This window comes from Canis lupus, chromosome 1 (genome assembly GCF_048164855.1).
Source record: "Canis lupus baileyi chromosome 1, mCanLup2.hap1, whole genome shotgun sequence".
NCBI classification, from domain to species: Eukaryota; Metazoa; Chordata; class Mammalia; order Carnivora; family Canidae; genus Canis; species Canis lupus.
Window position 1 is genome coordinate 49,036,280 of NC_132838.1, and position 20,595 is coordinate 49,056,874.

The following is a 20,595-nucleotide window of genomic DNA, read 5'->3' on the forward strand; positions in this document are numbered from 1 at the left end:
TTTTAAGTAAATAATTAGTCTGGCTTTCCACCAGGATTAACCAAGTCTGAAGCAGATGCTCTGGCCCAGGACAGAAAGCGCCTTTAGAATCAGAACACCTGGGTTGTAGTCCAGCTGAGGTGACCTGGCTAGAGCAGGTGTCCTATATGGGTCAATATGGGGTCAATATGACTGCTCTGGTGGGCTGAACAGGACAGGTGCCCCTTCCCTGCAGCTGCGGGCTCTACTCAGGATGTCCCCAGACTACTTGAGCCAAGTGGATTAGATTAGCCCCACCTCCTGCTGGAACTTCCACACACAAGCTCAAGGTTTCAAATTCTGCCTCCGTTGGGGACCCCTCTACCTTGGGTGTGTCACATGAACTCCCTGAGCATCAATATGCTCTTGGTGAAATGAGAATGATAATACTCGTTCTGCCCAAGGCCACAGGCCGCTTGTAAAGATCCCCAGAGATAATACAGCATCTAAATTGCTACCTAAGCCATCTAAATATACTATCTAAATTGCCAGTCTTTCTTACTGTGTGCCAGACTCCACTCAAGGCTTTCCTCGGATCATCTCGTTTTATCCTCACACTACCCCACACTATTGCGTTTGGCCTTGTTTTACATTTAGGGAAACTGAGGCTTACGGAGATCAAGTCACATGGCCTTGGTTACACAACCAGAAAGTGGTGGGCGGTCTTGGTTTGGAGGCTGAACTCTGGAGCAGCTATTCACAAGTTGAATGCCTGTGTGAGTCACTCGGAAATGTTGAAATGCGGAGTCTGAATCAGTAGATCTGGGGCAGGTGTGAGATGCAGAGTCTCCGATGAGTCTCTGAGGAGCTGCTGGGTGAGCAGGTGAGGCTGCTGCTGCCCTTGGGACCTAGATTTAGGAGAAGGCATCTAGAGTGTGTGAGATGTATTTGGAAGGCCTTTGAAATGCCGAAGTGCAAACAAGTGTTCACTCCTCTCGGCTCCCATGGTCTGCACAGACACCATCGCGGCCACCGTCTCTGGGTCAACAGGTCGAGGAGATGTCAGCACACATTTAGGAGACACTATGTTCTGGGCATGATGGCAGTGTTACATACTAGTCACACTTAATTCTTACAAAAGTACTGGGATAGATATTGTTAGTCCCGTGATAAAGATCTAGAACCTGAGGGACACCTGGGTGGCTCAGTGGTTGAGTGTCTGCCTACCACTCAAGGTGTGATCCCGGGATCCAGGATCGAGTCCCACGTCAGGCTCCCTGCAAGGAGCCTGCTTCTCCCTCTGCCTGTGTCTCTGCCTCTCTCTCTCTCTCTCTGTCTCTCATGAATAAATAAATAAATCTTTTAAAAAATAAAAGATCTAGAACCTGAGCTTTAGCGAAAGGGTAACCGTATTGTCTAATATATATACAGCTAATAAAATGTAGAGCCAGGAGTAGAGTCCAGGTTTTTTTTTTTAAAGATTTTATTTATTTATTCATGAGACACAGAGAGAGAGAGAGAGAGAGAGAGAGAGGTAGAGACGCAGGCAGAGGGAGAAGCAGGCTCCACACAGGGATCCCGATGTGGGACTTGATCCCAGGATACGGATCACACCCTGGGCCGAAGGCAGGAGCTCAGCCACTGAGCCACCCAGGCGTCCCTAGAGTCCAGGCTTGTATGGTTCTAAATTCTATCCTCATAACCTCCTCTTTATATGCCACATCAGGAGGACAAATGAGGGCCCAAAGAATTGGGATGAAGCCCCTCTGATGCTAACACTCATAAGGTTACCAGGCACTGTTTTTGATGTAAACCCCTTTAGATATTTGACTTTTTAAATCCTTAAAACAACCCTGTGCGGCCTGTGCCATTGCTTTTGCTATGAAAGATGAGGGCATAGGAGCAAAGAGATGACCAAGGGGGGTAGTCAGCCAGAGCCTGCTCCAGACACCACTCCTGTGATGCCTGCAGGAAGAGGTGCCCACAAAATTTGTGGACAGCACGTTTCCTGTTTCTGATGTCATGTGCCATGTGATGTGGCTTAGCTTTTGGCATTTAGAAGCTGACCTGTAACATGACATCCGCAGCATTCGGCCTCCCCCACTGTATGTCCACGTGGAACCAGCCTGCTGGGCAATTGCCAGCTTGTCTGATGAAACAAGGGAGCTCCAAGGTAGAGGTGAGGAAGACTATGAGGGCCAAGACAAAGGACCCCCATCATGTAGACACTCTGTCATGTGTATCCAGTTCACTGCCAGGCTCTTGGCAGGACGTGCTTCCTCCCTTTTACAGGCCTTCTCTCTCCCCACCTTTCTTTAGGATATGGCTGTTTTAAAGGAGCAATTTAGCCAAATGTTTATAAAGTACTCAGCAATCATGGCATGCTCTATAAATGCTAAATAATTACGGGGTTGAAATATAAAGAGTACATCTTTAAATAGGACATTTGTCAGACTGCAATTACACATGCCCTAGCTGGTGAGCTCATAAAAGTCACACTCACATTTCCATTGGGGCACTTTGGAACGTTTTGCCAACATCAAGCACCCAATGCGGTGCCCTTCGGGAGTAGGGGTTGTCAGTGCCCACTTTGCAGGTGGCTACACTGAGGCACAGAAATAGTAGATAGCTTTCTTGAGACCACATGGTGACTCTGGGATGGTCATTGAAAAAGGAGCTCAGGATCGCTTCCCACGCTGCTGCTTTGCCCATTAAGTGTGAGCAGTGTGTTCTGAAAATGCTCCCTCGCTGCAGCATCTGGGCCAGGACTCTTTTAAAACAAAACAAAACAAAAAACAAAAAAAAAACTGATTTATTCATGAGAGACACACAGAGAGAGGCAGAGACATAGGCAGAGGGAGAAGCAGGCTCCTTGCAGGGAGCCCAGTGTGGGACTCGATCCCAGGACCTGAGCGGAAGGCAGATGCTGGACCACTGAGCGACCCAGGTGCCCCTGGGCCAGGACTCTTTGAGAGGTGTCGTCTCTCCCCTGTCCTCTGAGAGCTCTGCGCATCCCGGTGGGGTTTTAGTGTGCATCTCATTAACGTGCGTGGCTCTCTATTGGCCGTAAGGACATGCACCTGTTAACCAGGAAGGAAACACAAGAAGGTGTTGGGAGGAGCTACCTCTGAGGAGAGGGAACAGGATGCAGGTGGGGAAGAAACCTCTCTTTCATTCTGCGCCCCTTATGTGAAGTTTTCCCACGTAGGTCTGAAATCTGAAGAAAGCACCTGCCCCGGGGTGTGGCGCTCCCCGCATACTTCTCTCTCCCTCCCTGCTGCCCACACCAAGGCTGAGCAGCCAGAGGGGAAGGGAGGCAGAGGCCTTGGGTTCAACTGTGAAAACCCTGGATCCTCAGACTGGAGGGCCCTTGACCCCCCCCGAGTGGTCCCAGGAGAGGGGGCCTGACTTTCAGCTGGGATTTTTCCTGGCTCGGAGCGTGTCCTGTTGGCTGAGCACAACCCCGGTGATTTTCTGATACCTCAGATGCTGTCTCAGCATGGCCATGGCTCTTCCCCCTTCTCTTATTTAAGATCAGGAAGAAAAAAGAAAGGGAGAAAAAGATGAAAGGAAGAATCCCAAATGCACAGACTGGTTTCAAGGAGTCCATAATTTGATCCAATCAAGCCTAATGTGTGTTGATCTTTCAGGATAGAATATTAAGATTACTAATTCTGTCTGGAGTAGAATTTGGGGCAATCTCATTTGGGGCGATCATTTTTCTCTGTAACCTGGCCCAAACTAGATGGTTATTGAAGTACATTAAAAATTACAGGGGCGGGGGGCGGAAACATGCCTGGACAAGGTCGATAAGTTGCTCTTTGAATCTTGATGCCCTTTAACGGGGCACAGAACATGACAAAGTCATCCAGGTCCTTCCCAATTTACCAGGGAGGAGTTGAACACAATATTTATTTCAGGTTAATTCCTTAGTCAAAACAGGCATGCTCTTCAGAAGAGTGCTGACTTTTCTAATAATTTCAAAATATTTATATTTGCACTTAAGCTTCACTAAAGGTTTTCCAGAATCCTAACATATTTAGAAGCACAGTCTTCTCTGGCTATGAATTTGACATGCCATGTGATCGCTAACATAAAGATAATTCTCTTCATTCCTTTTCAGAACTTTCTGTCATCAATTTTTTTTAACAATTTGAGAACTATGTTGCTACAGAATATGGAATTAAGTGGTGATGTATTAAGCACCTAAGTGTCCCAAAGATTTATATTAATATTTAGCCTCTATTATTCTTTGTATCCTGCTCTGATGGCTGCCTTGTGTGCTATTTCAGATGGGATTCTCCACATCCACCAAGGCCATTGCCTGATGCGCTCAGAGGGTGGAGGCCTTGTGGAGGGAGAGCCCTCTGACCACTTCCTCCCACTCGGAGTTTCTCCGGATCATTAGCCATCCTGTCCTTCTGCCTCAGAGATGGACGTTCCTTCCTAAGGCGGAGCCCTCCCAGGCACTGGGCCCATCCTCCTCGCTTACTTCTGGGACCTTGCTTGCTCAGCTCGATGCTTTTCCTATCTTTGTTTCTCTTCAACCTGCAAATATGGCCCGATCTTCCCCACCTTAAAAAAAGTAAAAGGAGCATCTTTTGAAGGATTCCCTTCAAGCTGTTCTTCCATTTCTTCATCATGGCCAAAACCCATGAACACATCCTCCACTCTTGCTATATCCCTGCCCTTGCCCTGCTTTGGCCTCCTTCCTGTTCACTCTTAGCTTCCGTGCAGTGCATTCCCCCTGCCAATATGACACTGTTCCCCAGGGTGCCCTTGGGCACCCCTGATTGAAGAGTGAGATGGCCAATTTGAACATCATCTCATCAATGACTTTGTCCCCTTTGACACAGTTGACCAGAATTCCATTCTTTAATTATAAGAATGACTTTATTCCTTTAATCTATATTAAACCCATGCCTACACACTAATGAGAGTTTAGAAAACAGACGAAGGAGAGGAGGAGGAGGAGGAGGGAAGAAAAAGCAAACACAGCGTTGATCCAGGATGATCCCTTGGAGTACATATGTACACTCGTTTACAAAAATGGCATCATGGGGCATCTGGGTGGCTCAGATGGTTAAGCAGCTGACTCTTGGTTTCAGCCCAGGTCATGATCTCAAGGTTGTCAGATGGAGCCCTGTGTCAGTCTCCACGCTCAGCAGGGAGTTGCTTGGGATCCTCTCCCTCTCCCTCTGCCCCTCCCCCTGCTCACAGGGGGGATCTTTAAATCTTCAAATCTTTTTTTAAAAAATGGCATCGTGCCACACATCCTTTTTCGTAATTTGCTTTAAAAATGTCTAACATTCTAATTCCTTCCATATCAATACATATCATTTTTCACAGCTACTTTTTTTAGGGCTTATAATTCATTCTGCCAAACTGCCCTTCTGGGTTTATTCAGTTTACACGACCACTAAAAGTGGAGTAGCCCGCTTTTTAGCTCCCCTGTTGGCACTAAATGTTATGCCTTCTATTTTAATATTTGTTAATCTGATAGGCAATTTTTAAAAATCTGCATTTAATTTTAGGTGAGTCTTTTCTCGTATTCTTTTCTCTTTGAACATCTTTCATCCCTGAAATCTTCCCCTTGGTTCTATGACTCTCCTGGCCGTCTGTCTCCTCTCTTGGGCCTGCTCTTTCGTGTCCCCAAGATGTCTGTTCTCTGGACAACCTGACATGTCAGGAATCTGGCCTCTTGAGTCACTGTGGTTGCATGGGTCGCTGGCAGGTATAGGAACATGCTGCATATTTAACCGTCATGATGGGGCTTCCACTCATGATGCCCCATCTTTGAGTCTCTCCCCAGCCTTCCACTCAGGTCATACTTCCCCTGAAGATCATCCTGACGCTCCCTCTGCATAAACTCTCCCCCTCCTCTTTCCTGTTGACTTGGCCTGTGCCTCCATTTCAATGGAGTATCTATTTCTGACCATCTAGGTGAGCCCCTGGAGGCTGGACAATGTGTCTTCTCCTCCTTCCCCTTCTCCTTTGTCCATCTTTCCACCCCAGGACTTAGAACAGTGGGTCAAGAGATAGCATTGCTAAACAAATGTCTGATGGAACCGAGCTGGCGTTCTGGGGATCAAGAGCATAACGAGTATGAGTAATCTGGAACTAATCACTTCTTTCACTTGTTTACTAATATTCTCTGTCTTTCCTTCCTGAAAATTGCAACTATTTTGCAAATGTTATATTTCCAAGTTCCACTTCCAACCTGGCATCAAAACCTAAAGTCTGGATTCACAAACTTCCTATTTTCAACCAGGAAGAGGTTTCCGACCTGGTGCATTATGTTTATGGCTCTCTGCTAACACCGTGCAAGAGAAGTTTCTAACCACTGCCATGTGTTACTGAGCACTTGAAATGTGTCGAGTACAATGGAGGAGCTAAATTTATTAATTGTATTTGCTTTTAATTAATGGGAACTTAAATAGCCACATGTAGCTGGTGACTGCTACATTGGAAAGCACAGCTGTATACATTATAGAAGAGGTACTGACTATTAAAGTATTTTGATAAAATTGAGAAGCATTAATTTCCCCCTTTTTTATAAGTGCATTAGAGCTACAATTGATAGGCTAAATATTGTGTTTCATGTGATTTAATGCAGGGATCATTATTAAGGTCAAAATGTGGACTTCCTTAAGACTTATTACTTCATAAGTGATCCGCCCACCGCTGTTCATGAATATCCCAGTGCTTGCTGGGGCCTGCTGGGGCCCCATGGGTGTGTGTGTGTGTGTGTGTGTGTATGCATTTATCCAAACAGAAGTGTGTGCTCTCTTACTCAGCACCCAGAAGTTTGCATATGAGTTCCATCAGGTCATAGATGCAGGCTCTGCTTAGTGTAGTTACCACACTTGAACAAAATCACACTGGGATGCAAACTCCATCATTAATTCTGTGTTTCCTTTTCCAGAAGGCAAGTGCACCAGATATTCTAAAATCCCTCAATCAAGAGAGTCCCAAACGCCATACTAACCCTGTTTTGAAGCAAGAGGATCTCTCATCCCGGCCAACGCCCAGCGCTGTATTCTCAGGAGGCTTGAGACACGTGAGTGTCATCTAATTCCCTGAACACGTGATGCATGGCTGTCACCATGATGCCGCATTGGGTTGGCAGGAACAGGTAGATGGGGACTGTTGTCTTGTGAGATGAACTGCAACTGGACAATAGAACTTAGAGGTAATATTTTACTTACACTGGGAGCTGGGGAAACCTGGCTATACTTCGATGGTTTTTCTTTTATACACACAGATAGTAATTAATAATAAATAATGGTATCTTCAGATGAGAAGTTTTTACTTTTAATGACGTCTAATTTATCAAATATTTCTCTTACGATTATTTCTGGGTCGTGTCTACACACAAGTCATGAAGACCTCCTCCTGTTTTCTTCTAGAAGCTTTCTGAAAGTTTACTTTTTATGAGTAGGTCTGTGCTTTAACTCATTAATGTTGTGAATGGCGTAGGTTGAGGCTCCTTTTCCGGCACGAATACCCATTTGCCTAAAAAAAAGACTGTCGTTTCCCCATGGACTTTGGTATCTTTGTTGAAAATCAAGTAACCGTGTGACTGTGGGTCTTTTTCTGGGCTCTCTGTTCTGCTCTGCTGATCTTTCCACTGTGTCGTGGCAAGACCACTCCGGCTTGATTACTGAAGGAAGTCAGAAGTCAAGTAGCATAGGTCCTCCAACTGTGCTCTTCTTTTTCAAGATATTTCAAAGGTTGGGCCTGTTGAGAGGCGGGCCTTTTAGTCATTCATTTGTTTATTCAAAAACATTGAAGGAAGGCTGACTTTATGCCCAAGACTGTGATACATGCTATGACAGAGCCTTGGATGATGGGTCAAGTCACTGTCATAGCTCTTTAACATATTAAATAATCTTAGACAATCACAAAGACTCTCTAAACTTCAGAATCCTCATCAAGGAATGGACATCAGGCTTGTTCTTTTTATTTCACTGGGTTGTTTGGAGAATCAAAATGTACTAATTTTGTGGTGTATTAGAGTGGTTAAGAACTCAGCTTCTAGGGGCACCTGGATGGCTCAGTGGTTGAGCATCTGCCTTTGGCTCAGGGCATGATCCAGGGGTACTGGGATTGAGTCCTGCCTCAAGCTCCCTGCAGGGAGCCTGCTTCTCCCTCTGCCTATGTCTCTGCCTCTCTCTCTGCCTCTCTCTGTGTGTCTCTCATGAATTAAAAAAACAAAATACAAAAAACTTGTGGGACCGTGACATGACTCCTTACCAGAGCTGCTGTTGATTGAAAGCCTACTGTGTGTGAACCACTGAGCCAGATGCTCCCCCATCAGTCATTTGCACAACGATCTTGCCGGGTGGAGATTATTACCCATTTCACAAATGGGAAGACAGGTTCACAGAGGTCGACGTAGCTTGCAGAGCCCTTACAGTAACGTGGAGCTCTGACTCAACACCCGGGAGCCCCGTGAGTCAAAGCCCGGGCCTTCTGTGCTGTCCCACAGATTTGGTGACTCTCCAAGGGAGTGGGTTCCCTGACCACACCCATGGTTCGGCCACCCCCTGGTTCTGCAAAACTTGCCTGGGGCGGACCCACACCTAGACAACCTTTAGGACTGCTGGGAAATGATTCTGGGGTGAGGAGAAGCGGGTGAGTGTGTTCCTCTTGCCCTGTTATTTCTTCAAACTACACTGCAAATCAACAAGGATCCCTCCTCCTCCTAGGGTGCTCTGACTTGTGCCCTTCAGGTTAGCCTCACGAGGTAGACTTTTTATGTGATTAATCCTCACCTGTTCCTTTAGCTGAAGCAGTGTTTGTTTGGGGAAACCAAACTCCCACAAAGCAAACACTGATTATTGCTTCTAGCCCAGAGATGGTGCCTGTTCTGACAGACATTGACATCCTCTAGAAACAGGAAGTCGGAGCCGGAAGCAGCTTTCTAAATCTCTACTTATTACAAAAGAAGCAATACAAAGGGACAATAAATTGGGGAAAAGCTTCAACCTCCCAGGTAGTTGAATCAGTGCAAAAATGAAAGCAAGTGGTGTTTGGAGGTCATTTTAGCAAATTTTATATTTTAAAAATCTTTTAAAGATTTTATTTATTTATTCATGAGAGACACACAGAGAGAGGCATAGACACAGGCAGAGGGAGAAGTAGGCTCCATGCAGGGAGCCCAATGTGGGACTCGATTCTGGGACTCCAGGACCATGCCCTGAGCCAAAGGCAGGTGCTAAACCATTGTGCCACCCAGGTGTCCCCATTTTAGCAAATTTTAGAAGTGATACAGGACAGAATTGGCAAGGCTGTGGGGCTGCAGGCGTTCTTATAAACTGCTGGGGGGTCTGCTGGAGGGCAATTCACTATACCTATCAAAAATCTTTAAAATGCATGTTCATGGCATCTGGGTGGCTCAGTGGTTGAACCTCTGCATGGAGCCTCCTTCTCCTTCTGCCTATGTCTCTGCCTCTTTCTGTCTCTCATGAATAAATAGATAAAATCTTTTTAAAAAAATGTTTCCTTCAATTATGCAATTTCAGTTATAGGAAATATCCTTTAAAAAAAAAAAGTATTATTATTTTTTAAGTAGGCTCCATGACCAACGTGGGGCCTGAACCCATGTCCCTGAGATCAAGAGCCACATGCTCCACCGACTGAGCCAGCCAGGTGCCCTGGAAATGTTCTTAAATTATCATAAATGTTGCCCCAAAAATGTGTACCTGGATGTCCAGGGAACATTGCTTATAACTGTTTCCATTTTGAAAAATTAGAAGCAAGTAAAATGTTCAAAATAGGGCAATAGTTAAATAAGTTATGGTGCATTTATCCAGAGGAATATCTTGTAGCTATTAAAAATGTTGAAGAATATTAATGTAGAAAATACACATTGGTAAATGAAGATATAAGGTTATAAGATAGTATTACAGTAGCATATGTTTATAAAAACAAAATGGTTATACTATAGACATTGCAAAACAAATGAAAGGAATACACCAAAATTTGACTCTTGATGATGGGATTTTTTTTTCTTAATTTTTTTTCTGGGGTCTCATCTGTATTTTCTGTATTTTTTCCCATAAAAATGTAATGTTTGGGAAGGGAAAAAACAATTTTCTTTAAAAATAAAAAGTAAAAGTCCAATCATCAGAAGGAGTGGAACTTAGTGAAGACATACATTCATTTTTTAGACTTCCTCCAGGAGAAAACTTCCTATCAGAGTTCCTGTCTGGTTTTTAATTTTGTTTATACTTCTGTTTTAAAAAAATCTAAAAAGGAATGTATTCATATCAGTGTTTTCATGAAGTTTACATTTTTCCTGCCAGAAGGTGTTGTGATGCCGGAGTGAGCACATGAAGTAGACATTGGAACTCCTCAGATATGGAGGTTGGCATAAGTTTGAGGGAGAGCAGATTTTTAATCAAAGAAGTAAAAACTCCAACCTCCCATACATTTTCTTTAAACATAAATTTGAGACGTGGGATATCACCATGGCATTTGGGTTACTCCTAAGTAGAGACTGGCTCAAAATGCTCACTCTGCCCATCACACAGAGGTGCATGTGGGAATCCTTCATTTTCTGTCAATATTTCTGAACTTGTCTGGCTCCACTGATTTTTTTTTTTTTTTTTTTACTTGAGAGAGAGAGAGGGAGAGAGAGCAAGAACAAGAGATAAGGAGCACAAACGAGGTGAGGGACAGAGGAGAGCTCTGTCCTGGGATCATGACTTGAGCCAAAGGCAGATGAGAGATGCTTAACCAACTGAGTCACACAGGCGCCCCTGGCTCCGTTGATTTTTTTTTTTTTAAAGAGTATTATGTTTAGCTACCTACCCATATTAATGTATTTTTATTTAAAAAAAAAAAACAAAAAGGATGAATATGACCTATTCATCCAATGGCATAGTGTTTGGGAGTGACAACAAATGAACTCAAACCACATCTGATGACATGGATGAATTTAAAATATAGAACATCAGAGAGCCTGGGTGGCTCAGTGGTTGAGCATCTCCCTTTGGCTTAGGTCATGATCCCAGGGTCCTGGGATCAAGTCCCACATCAGGCTCCCTGGAGGGAGCCTGCTTCTCTCTCTGTCTATGTCTCTGCCTCTCTCTGTGTGTCCCTCATGAATAAATAAATTAAAATCTTAAAAAACAATATCAAGAGAAAGTCAATTGTAGAGGAATATATATACAGTAGGAATTCTAATTATATAAATTCCAAGACCAGGTGAAGCTAACCAATATACTGTTTAGGGGATATATATGTATGTACTAAAACCACAAAACTGAGCCTCATCCCAATCTTATGATGTAGAACCCCATTTTACAGGTAAGGAAACTGAGTCTACAGTGGGTAAGAATATTGCTCAAGATCACACAACCACTAGGTGTCGGGACCTAGAGCTGAATGAAAGCCTCTGGCTCCATTGCCACCATCTTGACCACTCTACAACCGTGCTCTCAGTGTGCTTCTGGATCAGGATTTTTTTTTCTTTTTAAAGAATGCAGTTAACCCTTGAACAACGTGATGGGCAGGGGCACTGACCCGCTGTGCCATCAAAAATTTGTGTATAACTTTCAACTCCCCCAAAACTTAACTCATAGCCTACTGTTGGCTGGAAGCCTTGCCAATACCGTATATAGTTAATTAACACATATGTTGAATGTTATATGTATAATGTACTGTATTCTTACAATAAAGTAAGCTAGAGAAAAGAAAATGTTAAGAAAATCATAAGGAAGGGGAAACACATCTGCAGAACTGGACTGTGCTTCCTGGGAAAATCTGCATGGTTCAAACCCATGTTGTTCAAGGGTGAACTGTGGCTGTGGTTTCGGTTGACCCCTCCTTCCTGCCTTTGTGAAAGAAAAGGGCATCGAGCCTTGCTTGCAGCTACAGAAGCCAACTTGTGCCCTTTGGAGAAAGTCACTGAATGCTCTCTGCCTGCCTTCACTTTTGTGAAGGTCAATCTCCTTCACTTTTGCTCAGATTTATTTCTCCTTCAAACCCCACCAACACCAATGGTTCAAATCAAAGTCAGACTGAGTTCTTAATTGCTCTTCTGGACCAGGACCTTTTGGTTGACTCCATGGGCTGCTGCTCAATGTTTCAACTTGTTCCAAGATCCTGTTCTGGCTACAAGGAAAATAGAACTAGAAAACCCTCCCAAGGCAACAGTGGTAGAGACATAAATGATCTCAGGAATGCGGTTGACCAAAGGATGTGCTCTGCTGTCCTTTCATTATCTGAGGCTATACTTTCCCTGGCTCAGCGGGCACAGTAGCTGCATGACTCAGAGATGCTAGTGTAAGCTGATAGCCCAAGGACTTAGGCACCTTGGTTCCCTTCCAGTTCCGCTTCTGATTTACTGTGCAACTTTTGGGTGGATCCCAACCTACTTTGACGTCCGCTAATGTACTTATGAAATGAGAGATGAGTAATTCTAATGCTTTCTGGATGCATTATAATTCTTGCAGCAAGCTGGCTGCGCCAGGGGCAACCTTCTCCACCCCAGAACAGCTGTACACTCAGTAGGGAGGACCTCACCCCCCAGTGTGAGTGTGTGGGGATCAGATCTGCCCCGTTTTGTCACCTATAGGCCAGCCGTCCCAGGCCTGATGCGTTTCTCTGGGCAGCTCAGTTTCCTGCTCTCAGATCATTTCACACCTTTTCCAGTTCTTTCAAAACTCACTCAGATCTTTTACCCCGCTCCTCTTGCTCATTTTCAACAAATATCCCTTTTCACTCCCCCCTCCCCCAAAAAAGGAATCAGGTCAGAATTGTCTAATCTTCCTAATACCAAAATTAACCTCACTGTGCCTGTACCTCACCTACTCCACCTTCCCTCCCGCATGCAGCCAGTGGCCCCGGTGATACACCCCAGTGCTGGGGACACATCCTCTCCTACCCTTTCTGTTTCCCCCATGAAAGATAGCATAGCTTTTCTTTCTGTGCCTTTACGGTTTTTTGTCTTTGATTTTCAGCAATTTTATTTTATTGTTATTGTAGTTCATTAAACTACTGCCTGCCTGTAGTTTTATTGAAAAATAGTTTCCATCTGGATTCCACAGTTAAATGACTTAGGAAGTTGTCTAAGATGAGGACGACCACCCGAGTGAGTCTTCTTACTTCATTCTGTAGCTCCTTGAGACCCAAGACCGCGTACCCCATCAGGCCATGATATTTACACAGAGCCCTGCTAAATCAGAGTACTTCAAGTGCTTTCTCTACTCCCTTCATAAATATTTACCGGGGATCTACCATGAGCCAGGCACGGAGCTGGGTGCTGGAGATACAGAGGACGGCAAGACCCAACAGAGCCCTGTGCTCTTTCAGCTTCCAGTGGCACGGGGAGGTGGGTGTGACCCTCTTTCAGAGAGAATGTTCTTTTGCTTTGAGCAGACAGCTAGAGTGAAGGTGAACAGTCTTCTCCCACCTGGTGTTGATTGAGCTCACTCCAAGCTCAAAGATGGGTGTGATGGGTGTCCATCTTTGTGAGGACCCCATTTGCAGTTGACTCTGACTCCTGGGAAGTAAGCTGGGGGGTGAGGGTAAGGGTCCCCAGTGAAAGTCTGGAAGTCACTAAGCCCCTCCTCTGTAGTGGGCTTTCCCAGGAAGATGAACCTTGAAAGCATTTTTCAGCTGCTCAGTGAGAGCTTCCGAATCAGCAAATCCCTTGAATGGAAAAGAAGCACCTAGTGTGTCTCCCACTGGTGCGTTTCTACTTTCTCTGTGAACTTAGCTCCTGAAGCTCAGCATGCCTTCAGGACCCTGGGACACTGGTTTTTGAGTCCCAGCTCTTGGCTTCTGAGCCCCATGGCCTGACTTCTCCATCCTCCAGGCCTGTCTGCTTGCCCAGGGACAGATGCCTCAGAGGAAGACACAACTCAGAGCATCAGGCTCATGGCACTTCTCTCACTTGGGCCCTGTGTCCTGCCTGTCTTGGTAGCTCTATAATGCCTTGAAACTGCCTGTGATTTAATTCAGTTTTCTGTTCGTTCTAGGCAGAAACATTGCTGTAATACAACTTAGTCTGACATGGCCCAAAGGGCGGGGGTGTCCTGGGACAAATGCCATGTTAATGATTGGAACTGTTTGTTTCACCCCTGCATTCATCACCCCTGTTATGCTTGCAAAAAGTGCACACACCTTTTGCAAGCATCTCTTGCCATCCCCTCTTCCCTGCATGTCAGGGATTCCTGCTGTCTTACCACTCCTTGCCCTCTTGAGTGGAAAATGTAAAGTAAAGATTGTTTTCCATTCTAACAGTTGCATGGGTGTTGGCAGATGACATTTATCAGAGCCCGTGACTGGATGCGGTGGAATTGGTTGTGTTCTTGGTGTTAGTTAATTCAGGTTCAGGTCCTCTGATGAGTTGTTAGTTTGGTTTGGTTTGGCTCTCTCTCTAATGAGAGAGAAAGCCTGAGACTTTCTTCTTAGTTTCTTCCCACAATGTTTTGCAGCGTGGAGGAACTCACTGGAAATTAGAAGTGGAAATCATTCTGGCTTCCCTATTTTTATAGAATCAGCCCTGAGATTTTTGCCTGGGAATGGGACAAATATTTAAGCAAATTTAATAGTGTTATAGGGGTTTGGTTGTGTTTTAGGCACGGGCATTCCACGCTACTTATCTACATCACCGAAGCTCACAGCATCCTAACTTATGGTGGCAGTTTTATTTTTTGTTTAAGCACCCATGAAAATTTAAACAGAATTTATTGTTGTCTTTGACTACATACTTTACACATTTTATTCATTTACTTCTTACCATAACCCTATGAGGCTGGTATTAATTTTTCCATTTAGACCTTGACACAGCTAATGAGTAGCAGAACAAAAATGGAATCCAACTGTATCTGATTCCCAATCATGGTACTTAGCACCCCTGCTCTGCTGCTTTCCACACGGCTGTTCCTGCCACGAGTATTATCTGCCCTCCTGAGACTTATCTTTGCAGAATTGCACAGGAGATAATCCACTTCATCCCAACTGATTTATGTTAAAGAATGAGATTGTGTAACCTTTATTGCTAGGCAAACACCGTATCTGGGCAAGACCAGACTTTCTGAGGAATTCCCATCTCCTTAGGACAGAATATGTGGCAACTTATTTTGGCAAATACAAGCTGATGTATTATTAACTTACTATGAGTCAGGATGTATGGTTTGTGTGAATTTTGATTAATTTGATATCTTGAAACCAGAACTGCAACAAATAAATTAACTGTGAAGTAATTTATTATATCTCTTATTCTTGATTTCAGGCAAGTCTAATTAGCATTAACAGCACTTGTACAGAGATGGGCAATTTTGACAATGCTAATGTTAGCGGAGAAATAGAGTTTGCCATTCGCTATTGCTTCAAAACCTGTTCTTTAGAAATATGCATCAAGGCCTGTAAGAATCTTGCCTATGGAGAGGAAAAGAAGAAAAAGTGCAATCCGTAAGTTTCTTTTTCTAAGTTTTGACATTAGATGAAAAGCATACTGGGTCTAAAGTTTATACGGAAAGTTAGAGTCCCAAAATAACCAAGACAATTGTTTAAAAGAACAGAACTAAAAAGACCTATTGAGAATTATTTTGAAGCTGTTGTAATTCAAACAATGGGTTATTGATGCAAGGATAGATAAGGAGGTCAGTCGAGCAGAATCAGGAGTCCAGATGCAGACCATAGCCTACTTGGGCACTTCTAGGATCAAGGGACTATTAGAAATCAGTGCAGAAAAAGATGAACTTCAATGAATGGTGTTGGGAAATTTGACTTCTCATAGAGGAAAAATCAAGCCAAAAATCTATCTCACATAATCCTGAACAGATTAAAAATTTTTTCCAATTGATATGAACTGATACCTCCTCATTTTAGCTTGCATTTCCCTGATTACTAACAGAGATAAGCAACATCTTATAGATGCATTAGACACATAGGGTTCTCCTTCTGTGAACTTCCCATTTGTTTCTTTTGGCATTTTTCTATTGGGTTGTTTGTTGTTTTTGTGTTTATTTACAAGAATGTGGGGGTTTTTAAAAACCCATTTTGAATATGACTCTTCATTGATTATATGTATTATATATATATATTCTAGTTTTTACTTGTTTTCTAACATTGTTTATGATGGCTTTTCTTGAAGAGAATCTGATGTCAAATTTATCCGTCTTTTCCTTTAAAATGTCTATATTTTGAGTCTATAGAAAAATCCTACCTGAAGGTTATAAAGACATCCTTCTTTATTTTTGTCTATTAGAGTTTTTTTCATACTTAGATCCTTTCACATTAGAACTGGAATTGGTTTTCTGTGTATGGTTTCAAGTGAGGATCACATCTTTGCCTTTCTTTTTTCCTACACAGAAAACTTTGAGCGCACTGTTTTTAATTACTAGCTAGGGAAAGGAAATGGATTGTTGGTCTCACCAAACTCTCCTCTGCTCTGAAACCTTCAGTAGCTCCTCAATGCAGTATGGATGACATGTATTGCTGTAGCACTATGGTTCTCCGTAACAGGGTCCTTCTAGTCCTAGAAGTTTCTTAACTTCTTTTATTCCCCCAACTTATACCTTTTGCTCCAGAAAAATTGGAATAGTCATTATTCCAAAGCTATCCCCTGACTTTTTCCAAAGAGAGGCTTTCCTCATTTTTGTGTTGTGATTACTTTCCCTACACGACTCCCACAAGTAGCAACCATAATTCTGTCCATTCTTCAGACTCCTGACCAGTCCTATCAGAGACACTTATTCTGACTGTCACTGTTCACACATGCTGAGCCTTTCTTATAATTCTCTTTTAAAAAAATTATTTATTCATTCAGTAAGACAAATGGAAAGAGGCAGAGACGTAGGCAGAGGGAGAAGCAGGCTCTCTGTGGGGACCCTGATGCGGTACTCAATCCCAGGACCCCTGGGTCAAGCCCTGAGCCCAAGGCAGATACTCAACCACTGAGCCACCCAGGTGCCCCTCTTGTAATTCTCAAAAGGACTATAGTGAGGAAGTTGAGAGTATGGACATTGAACCCTGGTCCACCATTTATGTGGTTTGACTTTGTTAGGCAGGTCATTCAATCTCCTAATACCTCACAGTAACACGGGATGATAATAGAACCTACTTCAAAGGATTGCTGTGGTGTTTCCTTGAATTTGCCCATGGTGAGCCTTCAGAACAGTGTCTAGAACATGATAAACATTCAACAAATATTAAGCAGATGAGTCACGAAGTAGACCTGTAAATCCACATGGGGACCCTCCTGGAGCTTTGGCCAAATACTCAGAGCTCATATGCAGGACAAGATGTCATGAAGTCTATCACAGCCTGGTTACTGGGGGTGGTGAGCCACTGGGTGTGGCACAGTGCTGAGGGAGATGGGAGCTCTAACCAGCCAGAGTGGGGACTGCTGGACCGCCAGGCATTCAGTGGGCTGCAGTGGTACGGCTGCTTGACCCCAGAGTGGGGGCTACTTCAACTCACCCTACCTAAGCAACACCAAGCCTTGACAGGGTCAGATTGAGTTTCCTGTCAGTGAAATGCCTCCTAGAACAAAACTCAATACTTTTTAAAGGAAAAACAGCCCAGAGAGGATTCTGGGAAGGTGGCAGGTGGGAAGTGCCAGGAAGCTGTCTCCCCTTGTAAGACATCAACTGCACTGGTAGAAGGTGTCTGATGGCACTGTTTTGGAACTGCAGTCTATTGAAGGCTTGTAACTTCCAGTGGAAGGCTTGGATGGCACATTGGGTTAATTTCAGTTAATTTCAGCTCTTAGCATAATAGCAGCTCTCCATCTCCCCGCTCCCAGCCACATGGCAGGCAACCATGCCAGTGTTCCCAGAGCAGCTTACACACAGCTTACAGGAGTCAGCATGGGCAAAAAGAGGCTTTTGTCCTCCAAATATCAGAGATGTGTGCTCTGACAGCAGACTGCTGCTTCTAATCCCAGACATGCAGACCCAGAGGCAGGTGGCCATTGTGGCATCTCCGGTTGTTGGGATCCCTTCCCATCCAGGGATCCCTGCTGCTTCTAATCCCAGACATGCAGACCCAGAGGCAGGTGGCCATTGTGGCATCTCCGGTTGTTGGGATCCCTTCCCATCCAGGGATCCCTGCTGCTTCTAATCCCAGACATGCAGACCCGGAGGCAGGTGGCCATTGTGGCATCTCTGGTTGTTGGGATCCCTTCCCATCCAAGCCCTCAGGAGGACTTGCAGCAGATTTCTCATCAGATACTTTGCAGCCAGAGGGCAGTCAGTAGATATATTTAAAGTGCTAAAGGGGAAAAAAAACCCCATGTCAACCAAGAATCCTATATCCAGCAAAACTATGCTTCAAAAGCAAGGGAGAAACTAAGACATTCTCAGATAATCAAAAGGTGAAGGACTTTGTTGTGTGAGAAATAAATGCTTGAGGGAGCCCTGAAGGGTGAATGAAGTTAGTATAGGTGAAGCTAGTATTATTTAACAGTGCTATGTACTTCCACCTTTGTTTTCCATGTGACTTAAGAGATTAATATATTTTTTAAAACTATTTGTCTCTTATTATTGCTGTTACTTTGGTTTGTAATGCCACACTCTGTTTATTTTTTAAGATTTTATTTATTTATTCATGACAGACACACAGAGAGGGAGAGAGAGGCAGAGACACAGGCAGAGGGAGAAGCAGGCTCCATGCAGGGAGCCAGACATGGGACTTGATCCCGGGTCTCCAGGATCAGGCCCTGGGCTGAAGACAGCACCAAACCGCTGAGCCACCCGGGCTGCCCACCACACTCTGTTTTTGACCTAATTTTAAAAGACTATTGCATTTAAAAGAATGACTAGTTTGTGATTTTGGTCACACCAGTGTAGAAAGGTGTAATTCTGCAAACTTGGCATTGCAAAGAGGTGAGGCTGGCACTATGAAGGAGCAGAAGTTTTGTTTGCTGTTGAAGTTAAGATGATATAAATTCAAATTAGAGTGCTATACCTCTAGGATATGAAATTTAATCCCCCTGGTAAGCACAAAGAAAACAGCAGAATATATACAAAAAGAAATGAGAATCAAAATTTAACATTTCATCACAAAATTCAGCTAAATACAAAAGAATTGGACACCTGGGTGACTCAGTTGGTTTAACAGCTGACTCTTGATTTTGGCTCAGATCATGATCTCAAGGTGTGGGATCAAGCCCTGCCTAGGGCTCTGTGCTCAGTGGGGAGTCTGCTTGAAATTCTCTCCCTCTCCTTCTGCTCCTTCCCCCTATTCATGAGAATGCTCAAGGTCAGTGTCTCTCTCAAATAAATAAATAAATCTTTCAAAAGTGAATAAATACAGAAGAATGAATACAGTACTGAAGTAAATGAGAGACACCAAACCTAGAAGGTGTACAGAAACAAATAACAAATGACGGAAGCAAATCCTTCTTTATCAATAATTACTTCCAATGTAAATGATCTAGACTCTCCAGTTAAGAGGCAGACATTGTCAGAATGGATAAAAACACAGGATACAACGGTTACCAGAATCAGTAATCACTGCCATCACTAAAGCTGCCGGAGGAGGGGTGCTTGGGTGGCTCAGTGGTTGAGCCTCTGCCTTCGGCTCAGGGTGTGATCCTGGAGTCCCAGGATTGAGTCCCACATTGGACTCCCTGCATGGAGCCTGCTTCTCCCTGTGCCTGTGTCTCTGCCTCTCTCTCTGTCTGTCTCTCATGAATGAATGAATGAATTAATGAATGAATGAATAAATAAATAAATATTTATTTATTTATTTATTTATTTATTTATTTATTTATTTATTTTATTTAATTTATTTTTTTTTAAAGCTGCCAGAGGTGCCAGAAAGGGCAGTGTCAGGACCTCACTGGAGGGCTCAGTCTAGAACAGGATTTCAGGGGATAAGCAGAATGCATGTAGAGAGTCCCCACAAGGGAACAGTAAAAGGTGAAGCATATACTTTCTAGTTCCACTTTTTTTTTTTTTTTTGGTGGGTTGGAGGAGGTGATAAGTGTAGGGAAGACAAGCTGGCCCAGGACCTCCGCATCCAGGCAGATTAGAGAATCTGCCACCTGTGGAACCTCAACAACACAGCCTCTGGTTCACCAAATGGCAGGTCATGAGCGATGTGGATGCTAGGCGTAGGGCATGAAGAAAGCAAGGGAGCTTCACACCCCCAGCAACATTCCAGAGACCATGTAAACCAGAAGCTGGCATTGTTCTCTGTCAGGGGAGGCCACCAAGCCCTTTCTGTCAACCCCAAATCTAGTGGGAAGCAGGGTAAAGAAAATGCTGATATATGATCCTCCTCCTGAGCCCCTGTCTCCTTCCCCTCACCCCCTTCCTGAGCTATCACTTTGTTCCGTCTGTGTTTGGCCACTAGGTACGTAAAGACCTATCTGCTGCCTGACAGATCCTCCCAGGGAAAACGCAAGACTGGAATCCAAAAGAACACAGTGGACCCAACCTTTCAGGAGACCTTGAAGGTACTTGCTGGACAAATACCCATGTGCTAAGTCTCTCCATCCCAGGCTGGGCACGTGGGGCCAGAGTTCAGCACAATGTTCTTCCAAAGTCTTGAGTCAGTTAAATATAAGTACAGACACTTATACGTTTCTGTAAGGCTCTGTCAATCAGTGGCAAGTTGGTGGAAAATAAATGTCAGCCTTTGTACAGGAAAAGTGCAGAGTCTGCCAGA

At 44.1% G+C, this 20,595-nt stretch overlaps 1 protein-coding gene across 7 annotated transcripts in view; it reads left to right on the forward strand.

Moving 5' to 3' along the window:
- SYTL3 (synaptotagmin like 3) overlaps nucleotides 1-20,595 on the forward strand; it is a 93,424-nt gene that overhangs the window by 63,707 nt on the left and 9,122 nt on the right. For 6 of the 7 annotated variants that reach the window (XM_072829417.1, XM_072829429.1, XM_072829426.1 and 3 more), the window contains 3 exons: nucleotides 6,884-7,018; nucleotides 15,209-15,387; nucleotides 20,281-20,383. In XM_072829417.1, coding sequence (XP_072685518.1) covers nucleotides 6,884-7,018; nucleotides 15,209-15,387; nucleotides 20,281-20,383 — 417 coding nt within the window. The remainder of the gene's footprint in view (nucleotides 1-6,883; nucleotides 7,019-15,208; nucleotides 15,388-20,280; nucleotides 20,384-20,595) is intronic. The other variant, XM_072829432.1, reaches the window with a different exon arrangement.